Source organism: Calonectris borealis, chromosome 3 (assembly GCF_964195595.1).
Source record: "Calonectris borealis chromosome 3, bCalBor7.hap1.2, whole genome shotgun sequence".
Classification (NCBI taxonomy): domain Eukaryota; kingdom Metazoa; phylum Chordata; class Aves; order Procellariiformes; family Procellariidae; genus Calonectris; species Calonectris borealis.
In genome coordinates this window covers 71,824,816-71,846,465 of record NC_134314.1, presented here as the reverse complement: position 1 = coordinate 71,846,465, position 21,650 = coordinate 71,824,816, and the positions used below count along the sequence as shown (strand labels likewise).

At 41.5% G+C, this 21,650-nt stretch overlaps 1 protein-coding gene across 1 annotated transcript in view; it reads right to left on the bottom strand.

Moving 5' to 3' along the window:
* The window catches only part of SYNE1 (spectrin repeat containing nuclear envelope protein 1), a 314,802-nt gene extending 296,941 nt beyond the window's left edge, over positions 1 to 17,861 (bottom strand). The window contains exons 1-2 of the mRNA XM_075146137.1: positions 17,704 to 17,861; positions 9,773 to 10,038 (exon numbers count right to left, since the gene is read on the bottom strand). Of these exons, the coding sequence (XP_075002238.1) occupies positions 9,773 to 9,836 (64 nt within the window). The 5' untranslated portion in view covers positions 9,837 to 10,038; positions 17,704 to 17,861. The remainder of the gene's footprint in view (positions 1 to 9,772; positions 10,039 to 17,703) is intronic.
* Between the last annotated feature and the right edge of the window lie 3,789 nt (positions 17,862 to 21,650).

Sequence of the window (21,650 nt, the reverse complement as noted above, 5' to 3'; positions counted from 1 at the left end):
TATAAGCAAGTAAATATTTTGCTTTGCTTTGCTACACTGGCTTGGCCTTATATCTTCTTGAATACTGTGATCTTGTATGTAAGGTTTTTTTTTTTCCCCTCCAAGACTGGAAAGCTAACAGTAATACTCTTCACCTACTATTGCTGTTATAGTTCATTCCCTTCACCTTATGGAAAGAAGATTTTTCTTTGTTTTAATGAGCTTAAGATAAAGCCTTTACAGAACAGCTGCTGCATTCACACGGTCTGGAAGCGAGCGGCTTTCTCGCCATAATGCCTTGAGTAAAGACGTACAGAAAGTCCACACCGACATATGCTCCTTGGCACCGTATGGTGAAGGAGCTGCACCTCTCCAGGTACGCCAATGATAACCTCCAAGCAAGCTGGAGGAGGCATGACAGCCTGTGCAGTTATGACAAGCTACACCAGCTTGACCTGTATGAGTAAGGTGCAGAAAGCATAGGAGCTGTGTACCACATTTGTGCAGCCTTTCGGCATCTCTGTAAGGGGGTGATGAATTTTCCCGGGGAATTAAACTGGCATAGCTAAAAAGCAACTTGGTGATTTGGGTAAACTAAATTATAAGTCTCATTCCACAGCAACAGCTATGTAGATACAAGATGTTATTAAATGTTCCAGATATATCTCCTATCAGGGTGAATTACAATGACAGTCTTTAGCTTGGAGATTTATAGGTTTTGCAGGTTTGTGTCACAAGCCTAACAGTATTACAAAGAGATTACATACATTCTCCATAGACACTTAAAACAATGTGCATCGGTGAGGGCATAATCCTCTTAAAAGCCCTAAAGACTATGTAACAAATACCGAAATGTAATTACATAAAATCTAGTGAAATTACAGTAAAAGAAGTTTCAGAAATTATGTCTCTTAATATGTTAATGTTTACATTCCATGTAATGAAACTCCAAACAATATTTCACAACGCTGTATGTTAACAACGATGACTCCTCAGCAGGGAAAGCATAAGGGACAGATAAATGGGGGAGAGAGGGGAGAGCAGGCGGAGGTGTGGGGTCTTGGCCTCCAGGCAGGCTGTGCCGGGGCTGGGCTGGAGCCCAAGAGGAGCCGTCCCCACCGTGTAGTAACTCGGCATTACTCCTTCTTCCACGCTTACCTGGAGGTTACTTATCCTGAAACATGGGGATGCTCTTCTACTAGTTCCCTAACAGTTCTGATATTGAATTAAAATAATCACCGAGAACCCCAAATAAACCAGGATCTGTTTCAATGGACAGGATGGAGGCTTTTACAGTTAGCCTTAGTTCCTTCACACACCTTCGAACATTATATGTGGACCGGCCCCAAATTAAAGTCTACTAACAAATGAGAAAAATAAAACATACACCCCCCAAAAAAAGCAACCAGAATTTGACTATAAACGTTAGCTGTGTAATTAAGTAATCAGTTATAACTTCCTATAAAATGTAATATATTTCAAACATCTTTTCTTAGTTAACTGTGGAGAAATAAATTCCAAAGAGCTAGGAGTTTTTTTGGTGGTTTTGAGGGTCTTTTTTTTTTTTTTTCCCTCTTTCTTCTTTTTTAAATAGACTATTGGATTCTTAATAGGTTGTTGACCCTTCCCTCATAAGGTTCCTTCTCATCTTCGATGAAAGACAGAACAAGTAGCCTGTTTCCTTGCACACAACAATAGACGATTCACTTGGATACATACAACTACCATCTAAAAAACCTCAGCGTGAGTCTAAAATTAGAATTCTGTGATATGACTCACAAGGAGAAGCTTTGTGACAGAAACGAGGATATTTTTAAGCAAATGAAGTCTAAAGTACAAAATAAAAACTGCATTCTAGAAATAGTCTATGGAATAAATTGCTAGTAATTCTAAGGTGTTATTTTTTATCTGTGTGCTTTAACTACCTCCAAGTATATTCTCAGAAGTATATTATCATCCTGGTAATTAAAGGTGGTGAAGCTTCTGATTTCTGCAAAAGGGCAGAACAGGACTACCAGGAAAACAGTAGAACTTTGTCACTGAAATATTTTGCCTTTACACTACAGAAGTCTCTACATCAGTATACAAGCATGGTCAGCAATAGTTCCTCTACAAAACTATTTTAATGCTTATTAATTAGTAACTAAGGACAAGAGATGTGTCCTTCTACAATTTTCTGTTCCTCTGGTATTAAAAAACAACAGAGGTCGCATTCCAAAAGGGAGTGTTATTTATGACGATGACAATTTGCTGTGTTCAAATGTAATAATACACCAAAATGTACACGATGTATGGTAGGAAGATAATACAGCACAGCTATGAGAAGATAAAGCTTAATTTTTCAAGCCTGCAGTATAGCCCAATATGAACAGGAAATGAATTAGAAGTCGCAAAACAGACAAATGACAAATGTCATAACTTGCATAGAAAAATCTGACATCATAATACTTTGAAGACGTTCAGCTTCCTGATACCCCCAACCCAATGTTGTTACTAAAATAACTGTCTGTCTAGCGGCCTGTCAGAATAGACAGTGCTCTCAAAAATACTCATCACATAATATTTTCCTTCTCAAAATCTTTATCTTCACTTAACCCTCAAAACTGACACATAATTGTTCCTATTTAGGCTTCTTGAAATATCACCCCTTTCACACCAGTAACAAATACGGCAGATGTTATTTTAAGATAAAGTCTTAACTGACAACAGTTTTTGAGCCTCAGATAGGGATTTATCACAACCAACGTTAAACAGCTGCAGTGTGGATGCCTACATATGAACTTGTCAAACTAAACTGAGCAGAAGTGGAGCTGCTGGAGACAGGTTCATATAAAACACAATCGCCTGACATATTTTGGATATCTACTATATTCAGAAGCACCATTTTTAACCACTGCCTATAAAGCGATCCAAGGAGGATTTTCCTCTTTCATTTTGCCTCCTGCATTTTTTTGAATGAATCCTGTCCTCGGTGTTTTAATAGTAGCATATGAGAAGAATTTAAGTTTTTGAACTGTATTCCTCCAGAACCAAATGGTGGTTCTCACACTGAGATTGCTCCATGTCAACCATTTTCTGGGAGAAAAAGCAGTAGAAAAGTGTAAGCAACGAGATGATAATGTTAACTTAAAAAAAAAAAAATTATTTTAAATCACCAACTTGGAATTTGTTAACAAAGGAAGAACTCTAAAAATAAAAAAAATAGGACCATGCTGCACTAAAACAAATGCTGCATTGCACAGGCTGCCCCAGGACTGTGTTCTCATTGAGGAAAACACAAAATGAAAGCTAACTGCAGTAAAAAAAACATCATATGGTTCTTTTCACAGAACTACTTATTGCTCTATATATGACAAAACATTCTAATACAACGTGATACCTAGAATTTAGTGCATACTTTAGTCATTTGTGCTACTAGTTAAATGTTTTGTTATCCTTTCCCCTATGTTTCTGCAACATCTACAGGTAGCTCAGAACTTGTCTCTGCCAGCAATACATCAGATTATTACTATCAGATACCTGGGTCAGAAGAGACCTGAAGTGGATTCTCAAAGGACTTGTTTCCATATGCATAAACCAGAATTAAATACTTTTAGCAATGGTGATTTCACAGCTAGCCTTAGCAACTTTCCTTATCCAATGTTAACTAATATTTAACCTAAATACCCCTGGCTGCAGCCTGACCTTTTCACATGTTTTTGTTATAGTAGATGAAAACACTTAATCTCTTTTCTCTCTCTTTTTTTCTCTTTAATGATTTCCTTTTCAGCTATGATGTTTTTCCAGCTGTCTTAACCTTCACATATAAATCTTGTATTTCAATATTTTGTTCTGAAGTAATATTAACTTCAATTTTCTGACACTAAAAAAAAAAAAAAAAAAGATTGAAATCCTGCTTGAATTCCTCCTGTTAAGTAACACATGGGCTACAATGCTATTCAGATTCCCAAGCCATCATTTAGATTTACTTGGCCTTCAGGTCGTATAGGCTACAGACTCAATAGAGTCAAAAGAGTCTATTTTCCCATAACGCACTGCCAATGTGTAATGAATTGCCTAAACAAGATTTGCTCACCTGAGAGACTAATAATTTACACTGGCGTCTTTTGTAACTCAAGAATCTTCTAAATCCAAGAAAGCTGCAGGAATCAAGCTGGGACATTTCAGAGAGTGAAAGATTGCAAAGAAAAGGCAGCAGCAGCGGGACTATATGGAACCAGTATACACCAGCAAACTGGACAGAAGGAAACCTTAACCGGGGCTGTATTTGTGATGTGGGGATAAAACTCAACTGTGCAAGGTGTGCAGCATGCCCCCCCGACCAACCGCACCTTTTCAATCTCGCTCACGTTTACAAATGTGAGGTTGCAGTTTGATTTCGTAGATGATAAAATGGTAAATGGCCTGAAAGGGGAGACCCTGTCATTGGCCTTTTCGCCAGGAGCTCACTTGACCTCTACAAACCAATTTTCAGCTGGTTCAGGTCTAAGGTAAGAGGAGAAAGAGCACTGGTGGAAAGAAAGTTGGGAACGTGTACGCAGCGAAGCAAGGTAGCTTTCAGTAGCAGGTATCTGTTAAATCAGCTTAGCTTAATGTTAAACTGTGGGTCTTGGCACTGTTGACTTAGAAAACAACCAAAGGAAAAGACCGATGAAGGTACATATTAACGAAGTGCCTATCAGCTAAGTAGAAAAAAAATCTACTGTTTGATTAATGGCTACTGCTAGCAGGGCATGGAAAAGAACTGCTAGAATGTGAAAGGAAGGAAAAGAAGAGCCAAAACTTAAGGGGGGCGGGGAATCCAGAAAAATCCAGAAAAAAACCCCAACACACAGCATTCTGTTAATAGTGCTAATATAAGGAAGGCATTAAAATTACAGATGTTACTCAGCTGTAGGTAACTTTACATAAAACTGGACTTTAAGCTACTTTGACCTGTGTGTATTGAAGCTTTTCATGAGTGTGTGAAGATTACTAGAACAACTATGGCGGCTTTCCATCATAGAGAGTCTTCAAGAATGACCACATTGCTTTCTTTCCCTCTGTAGCTCTTCCCGCACTATGAAGTCTCTCTACAGGGAGTTTACAAAAGTCCAAGATTCCCACAAGCCATAAGGAGTTAGGGAGCCTTATAAGAATGGTGGTGCAAACCAGAACCTAACAGAAGACTGAGAAAAAAAATTTTATGCTTTCATATCATTTGTAGAAGTTTTTTTTAAGACCACAAAGTGATTGTCTTCTAACAGTATATTGTTTAAATTGCTGTACTTTGTACACCCTAGTTTTACTGAATAGAGTTAAAATGGATAGCAGTCTGAAAATATCAGTGATACCAGTGCAACTTGATTGGGGTGGCATGTATGTTAGGATTGCAGTACAGATTGAATTTTTGTGATCCACTATAGATAAGGACAAAAATGTCCTGCTTGACTAAATGGACCACCCAATAATGAACACAATGCCACTCAAAAATCTCTACCCAACACAGACTACTAAATGAGAAATTGGAGGAAACAAATAGAGGGAGGGAAAAGAGGGGATGAGAAAAGCCTGCAGTACTAGTATGATACAGTGACTGTTCAACATCACTTGACAAGCCAGTAAGAGCAAGTCAGCATAAGGAGCAACAAGGTCCAGAAGAATGGGACACTGGCTTTTTTCAGAACACCATGAGCATGACTGCAGTTTGCCTGTAACAGTGTAGTACTTATGGAAAAGACTGAATTTCATGATGGCAGAGATTACAAAGGCATAAGGGTTTTACTAGTTTGTTTTCCAGCACTCCTTGCTTTGATTTTTGCAGCTATTAAATATGTTGTAAGAATCTTTAGTGTATGACCAGCTATGATGCCAGTGATACTTGCACTTCCTATAGGCTAAGGAACAGTGCTTTTTTGCCAATTGGCATTTAATTCCCTGAGTAATCCCAGAGACAATCCCAGGAACATCACTCAAATTGGTGGTGTACACCAGTTCTGCCCAGGTTTTGAGAGTGCTTTTATAATATGAACAAGTAAACAAGGAAGCATGAGGTACTGTAGAAAACTTCCATCTGTGCTAGCAAGGAACAAATTATGCAGAAGCAATGACACTAAAGGATGTCATCAGTTCATTCTGTAGTACCACAAGGATGCTTCTGCTTAAATTCAGCAATAAAAAACATCGTGTCATCTCTATACTCTCTAGCTCTCTCTGCAGCCAATGAGGAGAGATAGGCACTTTAAAAAAATGAATTATACCCTTCTTATACACCTGCCTTAGGTTGCATTAGCTCCTGTAGCAGTCATGCCACCATTTATATCCCTGAAAGCCCGACTTGCCTCACCCAGGCAGGACGGACCTGGCAGCCCCTGAGCACCGAGCAGGGTAGCATCATTTGAGCGACCACTGAGGGAGGGATAAGCAGTAAGCAGAAGCTAGTGGAAAGATGCCACATGCAGCTAGGGGTACGTGTCTAGCAAAAGAGAGAGATAGCTTCTGTGGATTTATACCTACCTTCCAGATTATGATTAACCTTTCCTCAGAGACGCCTCCCACCTCCATTTAAAGTGGTAAGGCCACTCTTTTCTTCAACCCTTGCCTATTATACAGGTTATAAAATTCCCAGAATTAAAATATAATAGGAAGGATTTTTGCTTCGAAAACGTGCCCTTATGAATTAAAATTCAAGTGACTCTGGATCATACTCCTTCTGGAGAGGCCTGTCTCCCTCCCTTGAGTGCAGACTGAGCTATAATGAATAGCTCTATGCCTCAATTTTTATTAGGATGACAGGGATAATGAAGTTAGAGATGATAGGTCTTATTCTCAATGCCCACCTCTCTCCTGTGCCCTGCCTGGCCCGGACTAAAGGAGTAGATCCTCCATTCTTCTGGGCAGAGGGAACAATACTGCATCAAGCCTTTGCCTGGGTACCACAGGATAAGACAGGTTGCATACACACTTGCATACAAACCCGCAGCCCAGCATGCCACACATCTTTATGATTGTTTGTCCCGAGTGGATTTCTGAGGCAGTGATATGCAGTTTTATTCAAAAACTCTGTAACATTTACAGAGTGTATTGCAAGTGGCATAATCACCAACAAAGGGAAGTAGCTGGAAATTTTTTTTTGTTAAAAAAACCAAACAAACAAAACAACACCAGAAGCAACTTTGTCGCTCTCTGACAGTTTTTAGGAGAGCTGATATAATTGCATTCACTTGCAGCATGTACAGCAGAGATTTCAAAACTGGTGTTGAGAATCCAGTGAAGAGGGGTATTATTCTGGTCTTTCCCACACTCTCACCACAAACACTTACTGGCAACCTGTGAGATGAGTATGAGACAATGATGTGGAGGAGGGAGCACAGCTTGCTTTACCTCTCTCCCTCAATCCTGATGAATTCCCAGCACTGACATCTTGCAGCACTCTCCGACAGTGTCACACAAGAAGAACTCTCCTGCCTCAGCTTATGGCCACATAAGCGTGGTAAAGCACAACTGCTGCTCGACACTGACTGAGGATCCCCCAAACCATCTCCATTCCTATTACACCGAGAATACTGTTAATTCCATTCTCACCTTGAGCTACACACCCAGCTCCAAATGCACCGATTCTGGGCTGCCATGCAAACACACCAAGAAATATCTCTGTGTTCCTATGTCCATACCTGCTCCTATTTCAGTTGACTATCATTTCTGAAAGGTAGAGCAACCTTAGTTCACAAGGGCTAAGATAGTTGCAGTGCAGACTGTTTGTTCATCCATAATGCAGAACTACAGACTAAACAAAGACTTAGGCTCCAAGCACTCCACTCTTGGCACAGGTGAAGTATTTATTGAAATACTGCTTTTGCAGCAAAACTCAGATCCCAGCAATACCAAGCTGAACTGATTTCATCTGAGATGCAAAGAATCTAATCATAGGTATGACTTCAAACTAACACACAATGCCAAATTTGCATTTAGTTCATACATTTTCTTCTAAAATGCTTTCACTTAAGAGGTCACTTAATTATTTTTGCTTAATTTCCAAAAAGAAAAAAACCACAAACATATAGCCGACTGAACTACATATCAGATTTCAACAGAGCAAAATACTTAAAAATGAAAAGCAATTATGTAGAAAAAACAAAGTGCAAATAAACGGAACAGCCATTTTGCCAACAAGAACTTTATAGATGTTTAGAAAGTTAGTACATAACAATTTGATAATTAATAGTCCACATGCTCTGTAAATAGCTCCTGTAGCATCCTCCTTACTCATTGCTTCAGAGTACCAGCCTGGATAACCTTCCCTGATCCTCTCCTTTGCAATGTGCCTTCATAACCTTCAAGCACCTCTGCCATTTCTCACATGCATTTCTTCATATTCCTCAGTAGGGCACTCAGTTTCACAATTATTTCACTTCTTGCTTCAAAGCTTTCATTTTTTTCTCTGGGATCCTTATTAAGAATCTGACTTCTTTTAAATATATAAATTATAAACATTGAGATACATAGATAACGTACGAAGACCTCTGCCTGTTTTGCGAGCAATGTTGCCTCACTGCACCCTTCCGCTCCCTCATTCGTTTGTGTCTACCTGGAGTGTCTTATCCTAATGTTTAAACCACAGATTCTCTGGGCAGGGAATATTTCCTCGCTCTATGTTTGTGGGCACTTTGAACAACTATTGCCCAAGATTGCAGCCTAAGAATTAGCAGACACAAATAAAAATAGCAAGGAAAAAGACAGTAACTGTACAAACGTCTGCGGGACATCAAGCAGGAGCATTTCGGAGTTGGAAAAGTGCTGTAGCAGGCCTAAATGCGACAGACTCTGCATCTTTATTTATTCTCATATTAATCTACTGAGGCTACATGGAAATTATGCATACTAGTTGTATCTAGTGGCTGGGAAGCTGAGTTCAGATATCCTAAACTGAAAAACAATAAATGGAAGGAAAAGCCACGGGCTGATAAAGTTTCCAGATTTAGAAGATGCAGAAGGGGTAGCAAAGCTTCTGTGCATATAAGCTTTTGTTGAAAGCTGGTGTGTAAAGAAAGGAAGAGGTCAGGGATCTATGATTAAGTTTAAAAGTTAACGGGAGTGAAACCTACAGCCACACCAACAATTTGTTTCCAGTCAATAGCATCATTTGAACCAAAACATTACATTCTCAATGCGAGCTTTTAGCTGCAGCATTTAGGTGTATAACTTCTAAAAAAAAAAAGACAATAACTTCATTTAATAATGCTTTATTATAAGAACTTAAAAAAATAATGAATACTCAATGAATACTGCAAAGACACCCTGTGATATGTTATCTAAAAGGTCACCAACTTCAGCACTAATAATTAGCCCATTGACCTATGAATTCTTCAATGCTTAACAATATAATGAGGTACGGTTCTCGTTTGGAGACAGGAAGTACTCCTAAACTAATAAATACTAGTTTATCAGTAGAGCAGATCTACCTGTAGACTTCATAGAAAAGAGAATAGAAATTATATCTATCCTCTTTCCAGCTATGAGAAAACTGTGCACAATCAGGTCACGTGGGAGAAACAGAACCAAAGTCTCATATCTTCAATTCAGTGTTCTGTCCCATGGATCCAAGTTCGTAATATCAGTTGCTTTTAAACACCACTATTAATGCTGTATCAAAGGACTCATATAATCGGGGCCCTTCAGATATACTACCAGTAGATAAGTTTAGAACAGCTATTAAACTTCAGAAATATTGTCCTGACTGTGTACTACAGTAAAATAAAGGAACCTGCATTTACGAATGGATGGCAGAGAGCGCCGGCCCGAGTCAGCCTCTTACCTTGAAGTCGTTGCATGACATTGGCAATATCTCTAGATCTTGCCCCTAGTCGGGATGAGGCCATGATCTCGTTGCAGCAAGTCCACTTCCCCTGCCAGAAGTCTCCCTCCAAGCCACTGACCTCGGCGAGATGAGGATCTCGGACGGCTTCCTTCTAGCGTTCAACCTTCAGCCCTGGCACAGCATGCCTGGGGCAGTCAGATGCCTCCGGTCCAACGCCAGCCCTCGCAGGGCTGGGGAACAGCGCTGGCGAGCAACCTCAGCGCCTGAGAAAGAAAGTACCAAGGCTTAGAGGAAACTTTTACCAGCTCTGCAAGACTAAGAAGTCTGAGTCTTAAGAGCTATTTTAACATGGAAAGAGCGGTATGTTTTGTCCACAGCATACACCCCAGCCAGAGAGACAATTAATGCTGAAAGCTTGCTTGGCAATCATCAGTGGAATGAAGCTGCAAAAACAAATCATTAAAAACAACTGGCAATGCACCAGACATCAATGCTTTCCTGAGATGCTTGTGGATGTTATTTCTAAAACAACATCCAATGTTATACATATTAAAAGTAATACTTTAATACTTCTTAATGTAAATAATATCAGGTGTAAAGGAGGAAAAATGAAACCACTTGTAAAATCCAAAGCTGTACAACTCTCATTCTATTTCACCAGGCTAGAAAGGAGCACGTAATAGTAACTCATTGATCAGGATAATCCCTAATTTCACTGGACTATGTGCTCTAATCTGAAATACTGAGATTCACATACTTTATTATTAAATAAAATTGTATTTACATTCACTTTTCTAGTGTATGATGATGATGTATTTTGGGTTATTTAACATCAAAAGCTGTGAACTAGAACTACTACATGAACTTAACACTGTTGTAACTATAATAAGAACTATGTGACTATAAATCTGGTCTAAAAAAAAAAATCGAATTAGATTCTTCAGATAATGTTATCAATAACATCTTATCTTCAGAGGAACAAGTACATGTTGTGTATGTACGCACCTGCTTCCCCATTAAGAAAGAACTGAGTGCATAGACACCAAGAATAATTGTATTCATACTACACACCGTGGGTGCATCCCAAATTCAAGGTGACATGCAGTTGATCAATATCATGAGTATGAGTGGGTTTATTGGCGCTGTGCACTTTCCTCTTGTCCTGGCCCCAAGGTCTGTCAGAGAACAGAGCCCGCCAGCATCAGGCAGACAAACCTTTAGGCTGCACTGCTTTAGGCACACTGAACTGTCCCAAAGGAACTGTGTCAACATGTAAGGGCTGCCAGAGGAAATCACATTTCAACATTTCCCTTTCTGACCCTTCAAACCCTGCCTGACCCAAGGAACTCCCTGCTTTCCCTCTTACTGCTGTTTTTATTGTATGTTTGCTTTGTATTTTGGATACCTAAATGCTGCCCAGGTCAGCAGACCCAAGCTGGCTTTAAATTAGTGAAGCTGAGGGAAGCACAGTTCTGACGGATCAAGGTGCAGAACAGACTGTGAAGTCCAGCTGCATGCACGGGCTGCGCTCGTGTGCTGTAGCCAGACTGGTACCAATACCCACCGCAGCCATATTACTGCTATTTTTGCATAAGACATCTGGACACTCATGTCCTCGCTCTCTTCCCATGTGTGCCTGCTCTCTCCTTCAGGGGCCTCCTCCTTTCCTTCTCTTTCCAAGCTTTGCCCCGCACCCTTCTTGGGGTACACAGAGCTTGTGAATTATCAGTCACCATTTCTCAATCCCAGCAAGAAGCCCCTGGCAGCTGGGAGGCCTCACCCTTCTGACAGCTTGGCATGAGAAGGTGCCACCATCACACCTCTTGGCTGCAGCACCAGCTGGGGCTGATGGTCCCCTGGCACTGCTGAATCGTCACATAGAGCATCGGCAACTAAGGCTCTCTTCCACAGTCGACACCAAAGAACGCCCAACTCAGTGCACGGGGAGGAGGACGAGGTTTTCTGTTGCTCATAACCACCTATGTCAGCTTCGTGAACTTTGGTTCCTTTGCAATATTTAAATGAAACACCAGGTTGTCTAACCCCATCCAAACCAGAAATATTTGTAACAAAGTGGGTTAAATGAAGCCTTGTTTCTGCAGCAGTGGCACTGCTAACATTTTAAGCAGTAATGTAAGCAAGGTACAGCAACTTTTAATAGCAAGCTGCTAGACTAATTGTTGGGCAGAGATAAGGGGTGTTAAAAATGCCTCGTCTGACTGTTTTTTACATAACAGCAGTAACAATATCAGAACACCAGCCCACTCGCACCGTGACAGGGCTGGTGTAAATCAGGTGTACATGAGCAGATTTAGAGGAGCTGTGGAAGATGCTGATCCAACTCCAAGTTAAAAGCGTCTGGAAAATTGTAATGAAGATATATGTTCAATCTACTCACACAGCAGGCTGAGTCACTGTGCAGCGATAAATGGCAGACTTGCAATTAATAATTTATCTAGCTGATATTAAATTATATGCTGCATAAGAAGAATCTGCGGTTCTAAATATGGCTCCTCATTCAAAAGCTACTTTGCAAGCAGTGGGAATTAGCTCATTTAAAGAAGTTACTACAGGTGGGAAGAAAAGATTCTCGTGTGCCATCGCACAATCACCTCCACAGGCAGAAAACCACAGCTCAGAGCACAGCCAGACGCTGCTGGAACGGATGCAATTCTATGAGACAGCAGTGAGCCTCATGTCAATCAGGAATAAATGATTCACATAAAGGTAGGAACCAGAATTTTCTGGAGGTCATAACTGCATTTTTAAACATCAAATAATCACAGAACCAGCTATTTTAGATTGGGTTTTAGTTAGTAGTGGGGGAAAAAAAAGCTAATAACAGAAAATAGCTCTGACTAAGAAAGTGATTGATGTAGTTCAAACTATTAGAAGAATAACCCAAAGCACATAAGCAGGTCAGGAGATGATCTAAAGAGACAGAGCTTAAAAATAAATAAAAGGGACATCAGTTACAGAAGTCAACTAGGCTGAAGAGCACAGTGTCTCCCCTGTGAAGCAGGCTGGGGATTTCTTTAAGTCTAAGGTCCAGTAACTGTACACCTATGCAGGGCAGAATAAAACTGCTCCAGACATAACTGGAAAAGCCATCACTCAGAAATAAGCGGGCAGTAATAAAGGATGAGAAGTGAAGAGTTCTGTCATAGTGTGTGCTGTCTGCAGGGACGAAGAGAGACTTGCTGAAAGACCAGCTGAGTTAGACTAAGGAAGTAAAGACAGCAAGCCAGATAAGTAAAAAGAAAGTAGAAAATAAGATCAAGTGGAGATAATTTGTCTCAGTTAACATTATACTTATTTTTTCACTGGAGACAATTCTGATAGACAAAGGCACAACAGAAATGGAAACAGCACCATCTGAAATAAAATCAAAGTCAAAAGTGGAAAAACTTGATAAAATTCATCCCAGAATACTGAAAACCTGTAGCTGATGAATTGAGAATCTGTTTGTAAACTTATTGGAATAAATCTGTCAAGCTGCAGGTAATACCTACTGGATACATTAAAATTAGGAGCTAGGATGAAAAAGTGGGGTAGAGTGATCTATCTCAAAGAAAACATGGTACCTCCTCACTGGTCTTCCAAAATCCAGGCCAACAGAAGACTCCCTTTGGTAATTGTTACAGATGGTTGAATTGCAAATCTGTAGCTGTTCACTTAAGCCTATCGTAGCACAAGTCAGTGCATATTGGAACCTTCCCAAGTCCAACGGGACATAACTGTGCACCACATAAGATCATGGAAAATGCAATTTTGGCTCTGAAAGGTGTTTTTGATAGTTGAATCCCAACACTGTCACTCTGTGCTTCCTTTCTCTACTGCGTGGATTGCTTTTGAATAGAAAAAGGTGGAAGAAGAGACAGATTACGACCTTTGACAAAGAACACATTGAAACAGGAATGCTGAAACAAGATGTTCTCACTGTCCATCCAGCCCCTTGATGTGCAGTAGCTACCTGGAGGTACTGAAACTTGTTTTTCTTGGGGAGTGTGGGGAGGAAGAGAGAGAGAAGTTTGGATCCTTTCTGGAGCTCCAGATTATTTTTGTTCCTCTAGTTATGCTTCAGCATTGTTTGGAGCTGAACAAAAGTTCTTCATTTTGCAGAAGGTTAAGGGTCTGTAACAGCAATTAATAATTTGGAAGATTCAAGGTAATTTGCACATCTGATATTTAAATCTGTGGCGTATATGGCACACAGTTGTTCTATGCTTTACCTACAACTGTACTCGAGTATTTAAAAATTATTTATAGGACCCTAGTCACGCACACGTCTATGTGTGTATTTAAATTTCAGTAGTGAGCATTTTATTTTCTACTTTCTATTAGGTTTTTTGGGGGATGGGCAAAAAGCCTGTGGTGTGAAACTTTGATTCTTGTTTTGAAAGCTGTAATTCCATTTGAACAGAAAATGCAAAGTGTTCTAGGAGAAAATAGAAGGCAGAGACTTGCTATTTTTTAGAAAAATTGGCAGAAAATACATTGTAAGATATATTCAAAGAAAGGTCATTCACTGTCTTTCTGACATGAAAAGTTAAATACAGTGTATACTATAGTTTAGTAATCCTGCTATTGAAATTCTGCAGGAATGTATTATAGTTTATATAGATGTTGGTAATAGCAGGAGACTGGGATCAGTAGCTCATTACCTTCTACAAACACAGGATATAATCCTTGCCTCAAAGAGCTTACTATCTGCGCAGACAAAGACAGGCCAAGATTAAGATCAGAGGTTACAATACACAAGCAAATAGGACAGAGTGAAGTTTGGATATAACGTGTAAGCTGGTTAATGGTAGGAGAGCCGTTCTGATTTTTCTGTTTTAATACTGATATGGCACCTAGGATTTCTGTGGCGTAATATGACCTATAGCAGAAGGCTCTTGCAGAGGTACATCTGTAAGAGGAAAAAAAAGAAAGACCACTAAAATAGAAAACACTGAAGCATCTCAGGAAAGGGTGGGTCAAACCGAGTTTGAGATAAGCAAGTAAGCATCAATTCTTCAGTATTTCTGCACATCTCCCAAGCAAGAAAGCTTAGCTGAAGTATAACTTGTGAGCAAGGGGCAGATACAGCTGCTATAGGAATGGAAAACCAGAAACACCTCTGTTTTCCCCATTAAATCTGTGCCTTCGAGTTCAGTTGCAATCTGTGAAAAAGTTCAGTTGCTGCAGAGGTATACCGCTGCTGTTATTTTTGTGACCTCTAAGGAGACAGAAGAGCTGTGAAGTTTTGTCACTAGCCATGGTAACGAGGAAGTATGGAAATAATAGTTTATGTTTGAGGTATGTACTTTCTCAATAACCACAGCCACTACTTGAAAAGAAAAAAATTGAGCCACAACTGACTTCCTTTAACAAAGCATAACTGAGATGGGTTAATGTGGTGTCTGTCCAAAAGGAGGACGTATGTGCACAACTCTCAGGGCCCGATCCACCAAAGCCCCATAGACCCGCAGCGATCACTCTTGCTGCACTGACCTTGGAAGTTCGCCAGGTATACATGCCTTGTTCAGTGCCTCACCCAGAAAGATCCTCCTCAGGGCCAGGCACTCCTACCTTCTCCCCAAACACATTTAAAAACTAACAGGGTGCTGCTCCTCCTTCCCTGTGCGCCTCTGCTCTCCCTGAACCAGTATCAAAGTCCTAGTTTCTTTGAGCACTGTATTTGCTGGCAGGCTGTGTAACTCAGCGGGGCTCTAGTGAAGTTCACAGGAAGGTGCTCCTAAGGTCCCCAAGTACAAAAAAAATCCTTTGAGGATTCTCATATTTAATAAAGAGAAAGTAATGCTGCATGAAGGTGTACAGTCATGATGAGATTCTTGTGTCTGTATCAAGCGCAGCAGTCCAAATCCTACTGGCACTTACCACAATTACTTAAAGCAAAAATAAAATAAAATTTACAAGAAAAAAGTCTTGAATGTATTTGGGTTCATCAGTTATTAATACCTATCCATTGGTATTTTATACTCAGCAACACAGAATTGCCATTGACATATATAATCTCTGAAGGTAACAAACAAACAAACCCAGACGCTAGGAACAGGAATTAAAACAGCAGGAGGGAAGTGGAGAGATTATTACTTCTACTTTCACATCTAGCAGAGTTTGCAAAGATGAGAATCGAATCACTCCAACATGCAGCACCATGCTCAATCTGGAGAGCTCCTTTTTCCAGGGGAAACTTCAGTGCTTTAAGGAATATGTTAAACATCCCATATGACAATGGATATGGACTCCTACCAGAAAAAAAGTGAGTAACTCTACAAGTTTTAACACTGTACCTCACAAAACAGTTTTGTCATGTCATTCAGCACACGAAACTTAGTACAACAAACAAAAAAGCATTTGTGTTTACCAATTAAAATGACATAGCGCCCTGATATGCTCTGTCCAGTGGCAGTATTTTAACAAAGCTCATCAGCATTTATAGCTTGGGATCTGTTTAAGTGTTAAAGTGCACACAAGAATCAGGAAAATAATTATCAGAGATCAGAGAAAGCAGACAGTCCATCACTAGTACTACTACAGGAAAGTGTGCCTGTTAAGAGTCTTTCAACAGGCTCGGCACTTGAAAAATGCTGGCAAGCAGCCACAAACACCACATACTATTTCCCTACAAGCCACATAGGTACAAATTCCTCACAGCGATGTGCACTGGAGTTTCCCTCAGCGTCACATAGATGATTTACATAAGCAATTCCTCATCCATGTTCAAAATCTGGTCTATTATAGCAGGTTACGAATAGTCTTTACAAGCACTTTTCCCCAGCATGAATATGGTTGAAAATATGGTTGTCAAAATCCTAGTAACAACCTTGTCTGTTAATATTTCAGCAGGTCTTACCTCCGGGGAGTTACCACACATACCAGGGAGCATATGACTCTACGCATCTTTGTTGCAGTGCACTTGTCCTTTTTGCATCATCACTGCATGCAACCCAGCCTAAAACTGGCTCCTTGGGAGTGCATATGAATAGTTACATCTTCCTTGATTAACTACGTTTTGGCCCGCAGTGTGTGACTGAGCATAAAAACGGGTATCTCTGCAACACACACACGTGCGCTTCAGGCGGCGAACCACAGCCCTCCTCCAGGATTTCTATCCCCGCACTCAGAAAGGGCAAAACCTCAAACCCACACAGGAAAACGGACAAACTCCGCAATCGCGGCGACTAGTTTCGGATTAACCTCAAGGCAGTTTGGCGTTGGGGAGGAGGAGGCGGCCGCGGTCCAGCCGGCTCACCGAGGCGGCGGTCCCCGCCGAACGCCCTCAGCCCCGGGGAGCCCCGCGCCGCGGCCGCCGCCGCCACCCCCCCCCCCCGCCGCCGCCGCCGCCGCCGCCGCCCTACCTCCGCCCGCCGTACCGCGCTGCTCCGCGCCTCGTTGCGCCCGGCGCGGCTCCCTGGTTACCGAGCGCAACGCCCCGCCCCGCCCCGCCGGCCGGCGGCGAGGAAGCAGGTGCGGGGGTGGGGAGAGGGCGGCGAGCGGGGATGCGGGGGCGGGTGTGCGTGTGCCGTGCCCTTGCGGCGCTTCCCCGGGCCGCCGCCGCGCTGTCACTCGCCCCCCGCCGGCCGCTGCCGCCGCCTCCGGGCCGCAGCCCGCCGCCCGCCGTGCCCCGGAGCCCGCTGCCCTTGCGCGCATGGCGGGGGGGCCGCGCCCCGCCCCTCCCCGCCGCGGCTGCAGCAAGGCCGGGGCAGCTTGTCCGGGGGCGGCTGCTCTGGCCGCTGTGCCGGGGAACCGGGGGATGAGGCACCGGCCTCAGCCCCAAGCCTGTACACCCCCGAAGGGCGCTCTAGCGAGTAGCCAAAATACTTCTGAGAATGACTGTACTGAGCTGTCACTGCTAATTACTGTTACTAGTCATATTACTATGGTGATGGTTCATTACATAGCGTTCTGTAGGGCATTACCTTCGGCGTCGGCTCCAGAGCATCACCGGGCGATGGGCAGGGAGCTGCAGAAGCAAACTGGGACACCGGCACTTACATAACAGCGGCAGGACAGAAGGATTCGAAGGAGCTGGCAGGGCGGTCTGCCACTTCTGAGCTCAAACCGCACTAGCAACAGTGTTTATGCCACCAGTATAAAATGTGATTCTGCCTCTTCAAAAGACATTGCACGAACCCTGAGACTTGGTTATGCTTTTTCTCTCCTTCATTTTTATTGTTACAGTTAAGGCTAGCTTCATGCAGGAGACAGAAGGATATTTTTCTGCTTGAGAGATGGATCGTCTCTGGTCTGTATCGTTGGCAAAGAAAAACACTCATATGGAGCTGAAATGGAGAAGTTGGGAGAAACAGTGCCAATGTACCTCTTAGTTTTCATCTTTTCTGGCAGCGCTGCAGTGATTCTACAACATTAGCATGCAGGGTGTTTACTGAGTGGATGGATGAAATCTGAGTTAGGCAGCAGAGATTACTCACCATCGTCCCTTCCTTTAGCGCTAGTCACGTTAACATTGGTGCTACCCTTGTGATATGAACACTTACACTTGTGGCACATATCCCGACACAATACGCAGTTATGGATCACACACTTGGAGCCAGGATACTGTGTGGAAGAAGTAGACATACCAGGAGCTACAACAAGGATTCTTGTGAAACTGGGGTGTATGTATCCAGGTCATCTCCAGCCATCCACAAAAATTCTCTCTTCCTGACAATGGGTGTAGTCAGGCATATTGGACCTGAAATTTTCCTCCTCTTGAGGGTTTGTGGGTTTTTTGTTTTGTTTCGGTTTGTTTTTTTTTTTTGTGCAGGAGGGGAACTGCAAAGCCCTTTTCATCCAATGCTTTCTTACCTCTGTTGTTTGTCCTGCTTCTTTGCCTTACCCCATGCCAGTTGCTGCATCAAAGATGTCAAAGGAAGTGGATGCTGACATGCTTCTGAGTTTCCCCTTTCCACATACATCTTTTTGCTGAATAAATTCCTCACTTTGTTGTCTCTCTCAGAAACTGCCATTTTATTTTCTCTTCCTAGGTTAAGAGTATAAGTATTAATGTGAGAGAGAACATCTTCACTACAAAAGCTTAGACTTCACATAATAATACTACTATCACTTGAAGCAATTCATCAAAGAAGAGTACTTGCTTGTGTAAGCTTCCTTCATTCTCTAAATGGCAGCACTATATGCTGCACTGTATTTTTTAGATGTTCAGTTAAAATGATTGAGGTATATTCTGCCTATCAGTTACAGCAGGAAACCCACAGAAACCTTACTGATTTCTGTATAGCTATTTTGAGTTTAATATGCAGAAAAGAAAATGTGGCTTATTTTAATCTCTGCCTCTTTGTATATTACACGAGAATATAATGTCACTCCAGTTCATCCTATTTGTTCTTATACAAAATAATCAACTCCAGCTGTGGACAGAGCTGGAGTCCACCTCGTACAAAAAATATATTCCAAACTAAGATGGTAGCCATTGTAAGCTTCACTGCACTTACCCAGATTTTTTTGTTAGAAAAAAATTATGTTCACTATCCTAGGGACAATGCACTACAATTTGTTACCATTGCCTTTTTTGTTTTACTTTTAATTGTTAAAAAAATCACAAACTGAAACTGTTGCCACGAGGGTGTTTGTAGACCGCCCTTCTGGAAGGAAAGGGGTTTGTATTTGCTAATATATAGCAGTTCTGGCAAGGGGTGACCTCACTTTCCATGCATGGTCTGTCATCAAGACTGGGAATTTTTGGAAAGGAAAAACTAGAAACATATTCAGATATTTTTATTCATTTAAAATTAATGACATCCTTACTCTAAGCATATACTTGATTCCACTATGATTTTAAACATGCTTAACGTTGAATTGTCATATTAAATGCGGATTCTTTACTAGATGTTGGCATTGATTAAGGCAAGAAGTAAATATTACTTCCACTGTAGAGACAAGAAAAGAAAAAGAAGTGTAGTAACATAGGTAATTAGAGGCCTCTTAGTGTGTCCAAAGCAAATCATTTGGCGTGCAGCACACGTCCAGGAGCACTCAGGTAAGAAGGCCTCAGCTACGGACAGGTGGCAGCCAGGTGAGCTGCCCTGGTGGACAAGTCCAGCCAGGCACTGAAGGACAGTGTCCCGCCTCTTCTGAGTACTCCGGTAAAGCATTACAAACCGCAAGGAAATACAGCCAGTATCACCAACGCTGGCTCTGTGTAATGGACCACGCAGCACCCCTGAGGGCTGTTGCTTTTAGCTGAGACGTGGGTGAGGTCTTTGGCACTGAAGAATTCAGGGCACCCTTCCTCAGAAGAGAAAACTGCCTTTAAAGAAGGTAAAGTAATGTTTTGGTTTGCCTCACTATGGTATCTCTCTGTGCTTGGTCCGATTCTGGTTGCCAGACTTCAAGAAAGATCTAAACCAAGTAAAGACAATCCAGAGGACCACCATGAGAATGGTGGAAGGTCTAGAAGGCATGATCCAAAAGAAAAAAAATGAAATAGTTGTTTAATCTAGAGATTAGAAAGTGATGGAGGTTTAAAAGCATTCAAAACCATAAAGGAGCACTACAAAAGGAAGGGGATAATCCCTTCTCAGTGTCCGCTGTGCATAGGACAAGAAGTAATGTGCCTACCTCGCAGCAGGTGAGACTGTCATATCAGAACCGAAACTTTTAGGAGAAAATAAAGCTTTTCACCACATATTGTAAGGACAAAGTGAAATTTGCATCACGGGAGATTTTAAAGTACAGACTAGGCAAGTGTCTTCCTGGAAAGCATTTTTTTATACTTTGTTGGGGTGAAGAACAGGATATCTCTTTAGGTGTCTTGATCTCTTCCGAGTCCATTTGCTGTGACTGCGAATGTTGAGACTGGTTTGAGCAAGAGAGCGTACCCTGCTCTCTGCAGGTTTTGCAGCAAGCAGGGGTTGCCGCTTCCTTCCTGTCCCAAACTGCCACACAGTATCAACGTGCAACCTTAAAATGTTGCCACACGCCTCCTGAGGGGTGTGTGCGGTTCTAATACCCTTTTCATGCACTGTAGTAAGTATAAATGTATAAGCTGTGTAACTGTATGAATTTTTCTAAACAAAGGTTTTGTATCTTGTATGTAAACATATTTGTATGTGTTTATGGTTTATATTTAAATGTAACAAAACTTGGGTGAACAAACTTTGACAATAAATTAAAGGTACGATTAGAAGCCAGAGAATATATCCCCTCTGACATGAATTATACTGAATTACGTGAAGTATAGCAACAGACCATTTAACTTTCCTTGCATTGTGCTGAAATGACTGAAAGTAATGGAATGAGATTACATAAAAGTGAAGTGGGAGTAGAAAAAAATTCAGGAAAAAAAATCATTTGCTAAATTAGTATATAATACCATGGTATACGATATGTTCTTGTAAATGAAGTTATAAAACTTCTAACAGCTTAGAGATGCCTGATTAGGATTTAAAGCTCTGTAAATGTACAGAATGAGCTCAGTCCAGCATATGGCAAGAGTTGAGCTAAAACAATCGGCATTTATTTCTAACGTTTGTCAGCTCATTATTGTCAAGAAACTAATTATACCTACTTGGAATTCATTGTTGTGCCAATTTTTCCTCACTTATGCTTCATAAGTTACACTAAATTGGAAAACATTTCTAAAAACTCAAAATCCTAAACAGGAATGAAAAGTGGACACCCCAATATTGTTTAAAATAAGACTAACAGACTTACAGGCTGGATCGATGGGCTGAGGCCAACTGTATGAGGTTCAACAAGGCCAAGTGCCAGGTCCTGCACTTGGGCCACAACAACCCCAGGCAATGCTACAGGCTTGGGGAAGAGTGGCTGGAAAGCTGCCCCGAGGAAAAGGACCTGGGGGTGCTGGCTGACAGCCGTCTGAACATGAGCCGGCAGTGTGCCC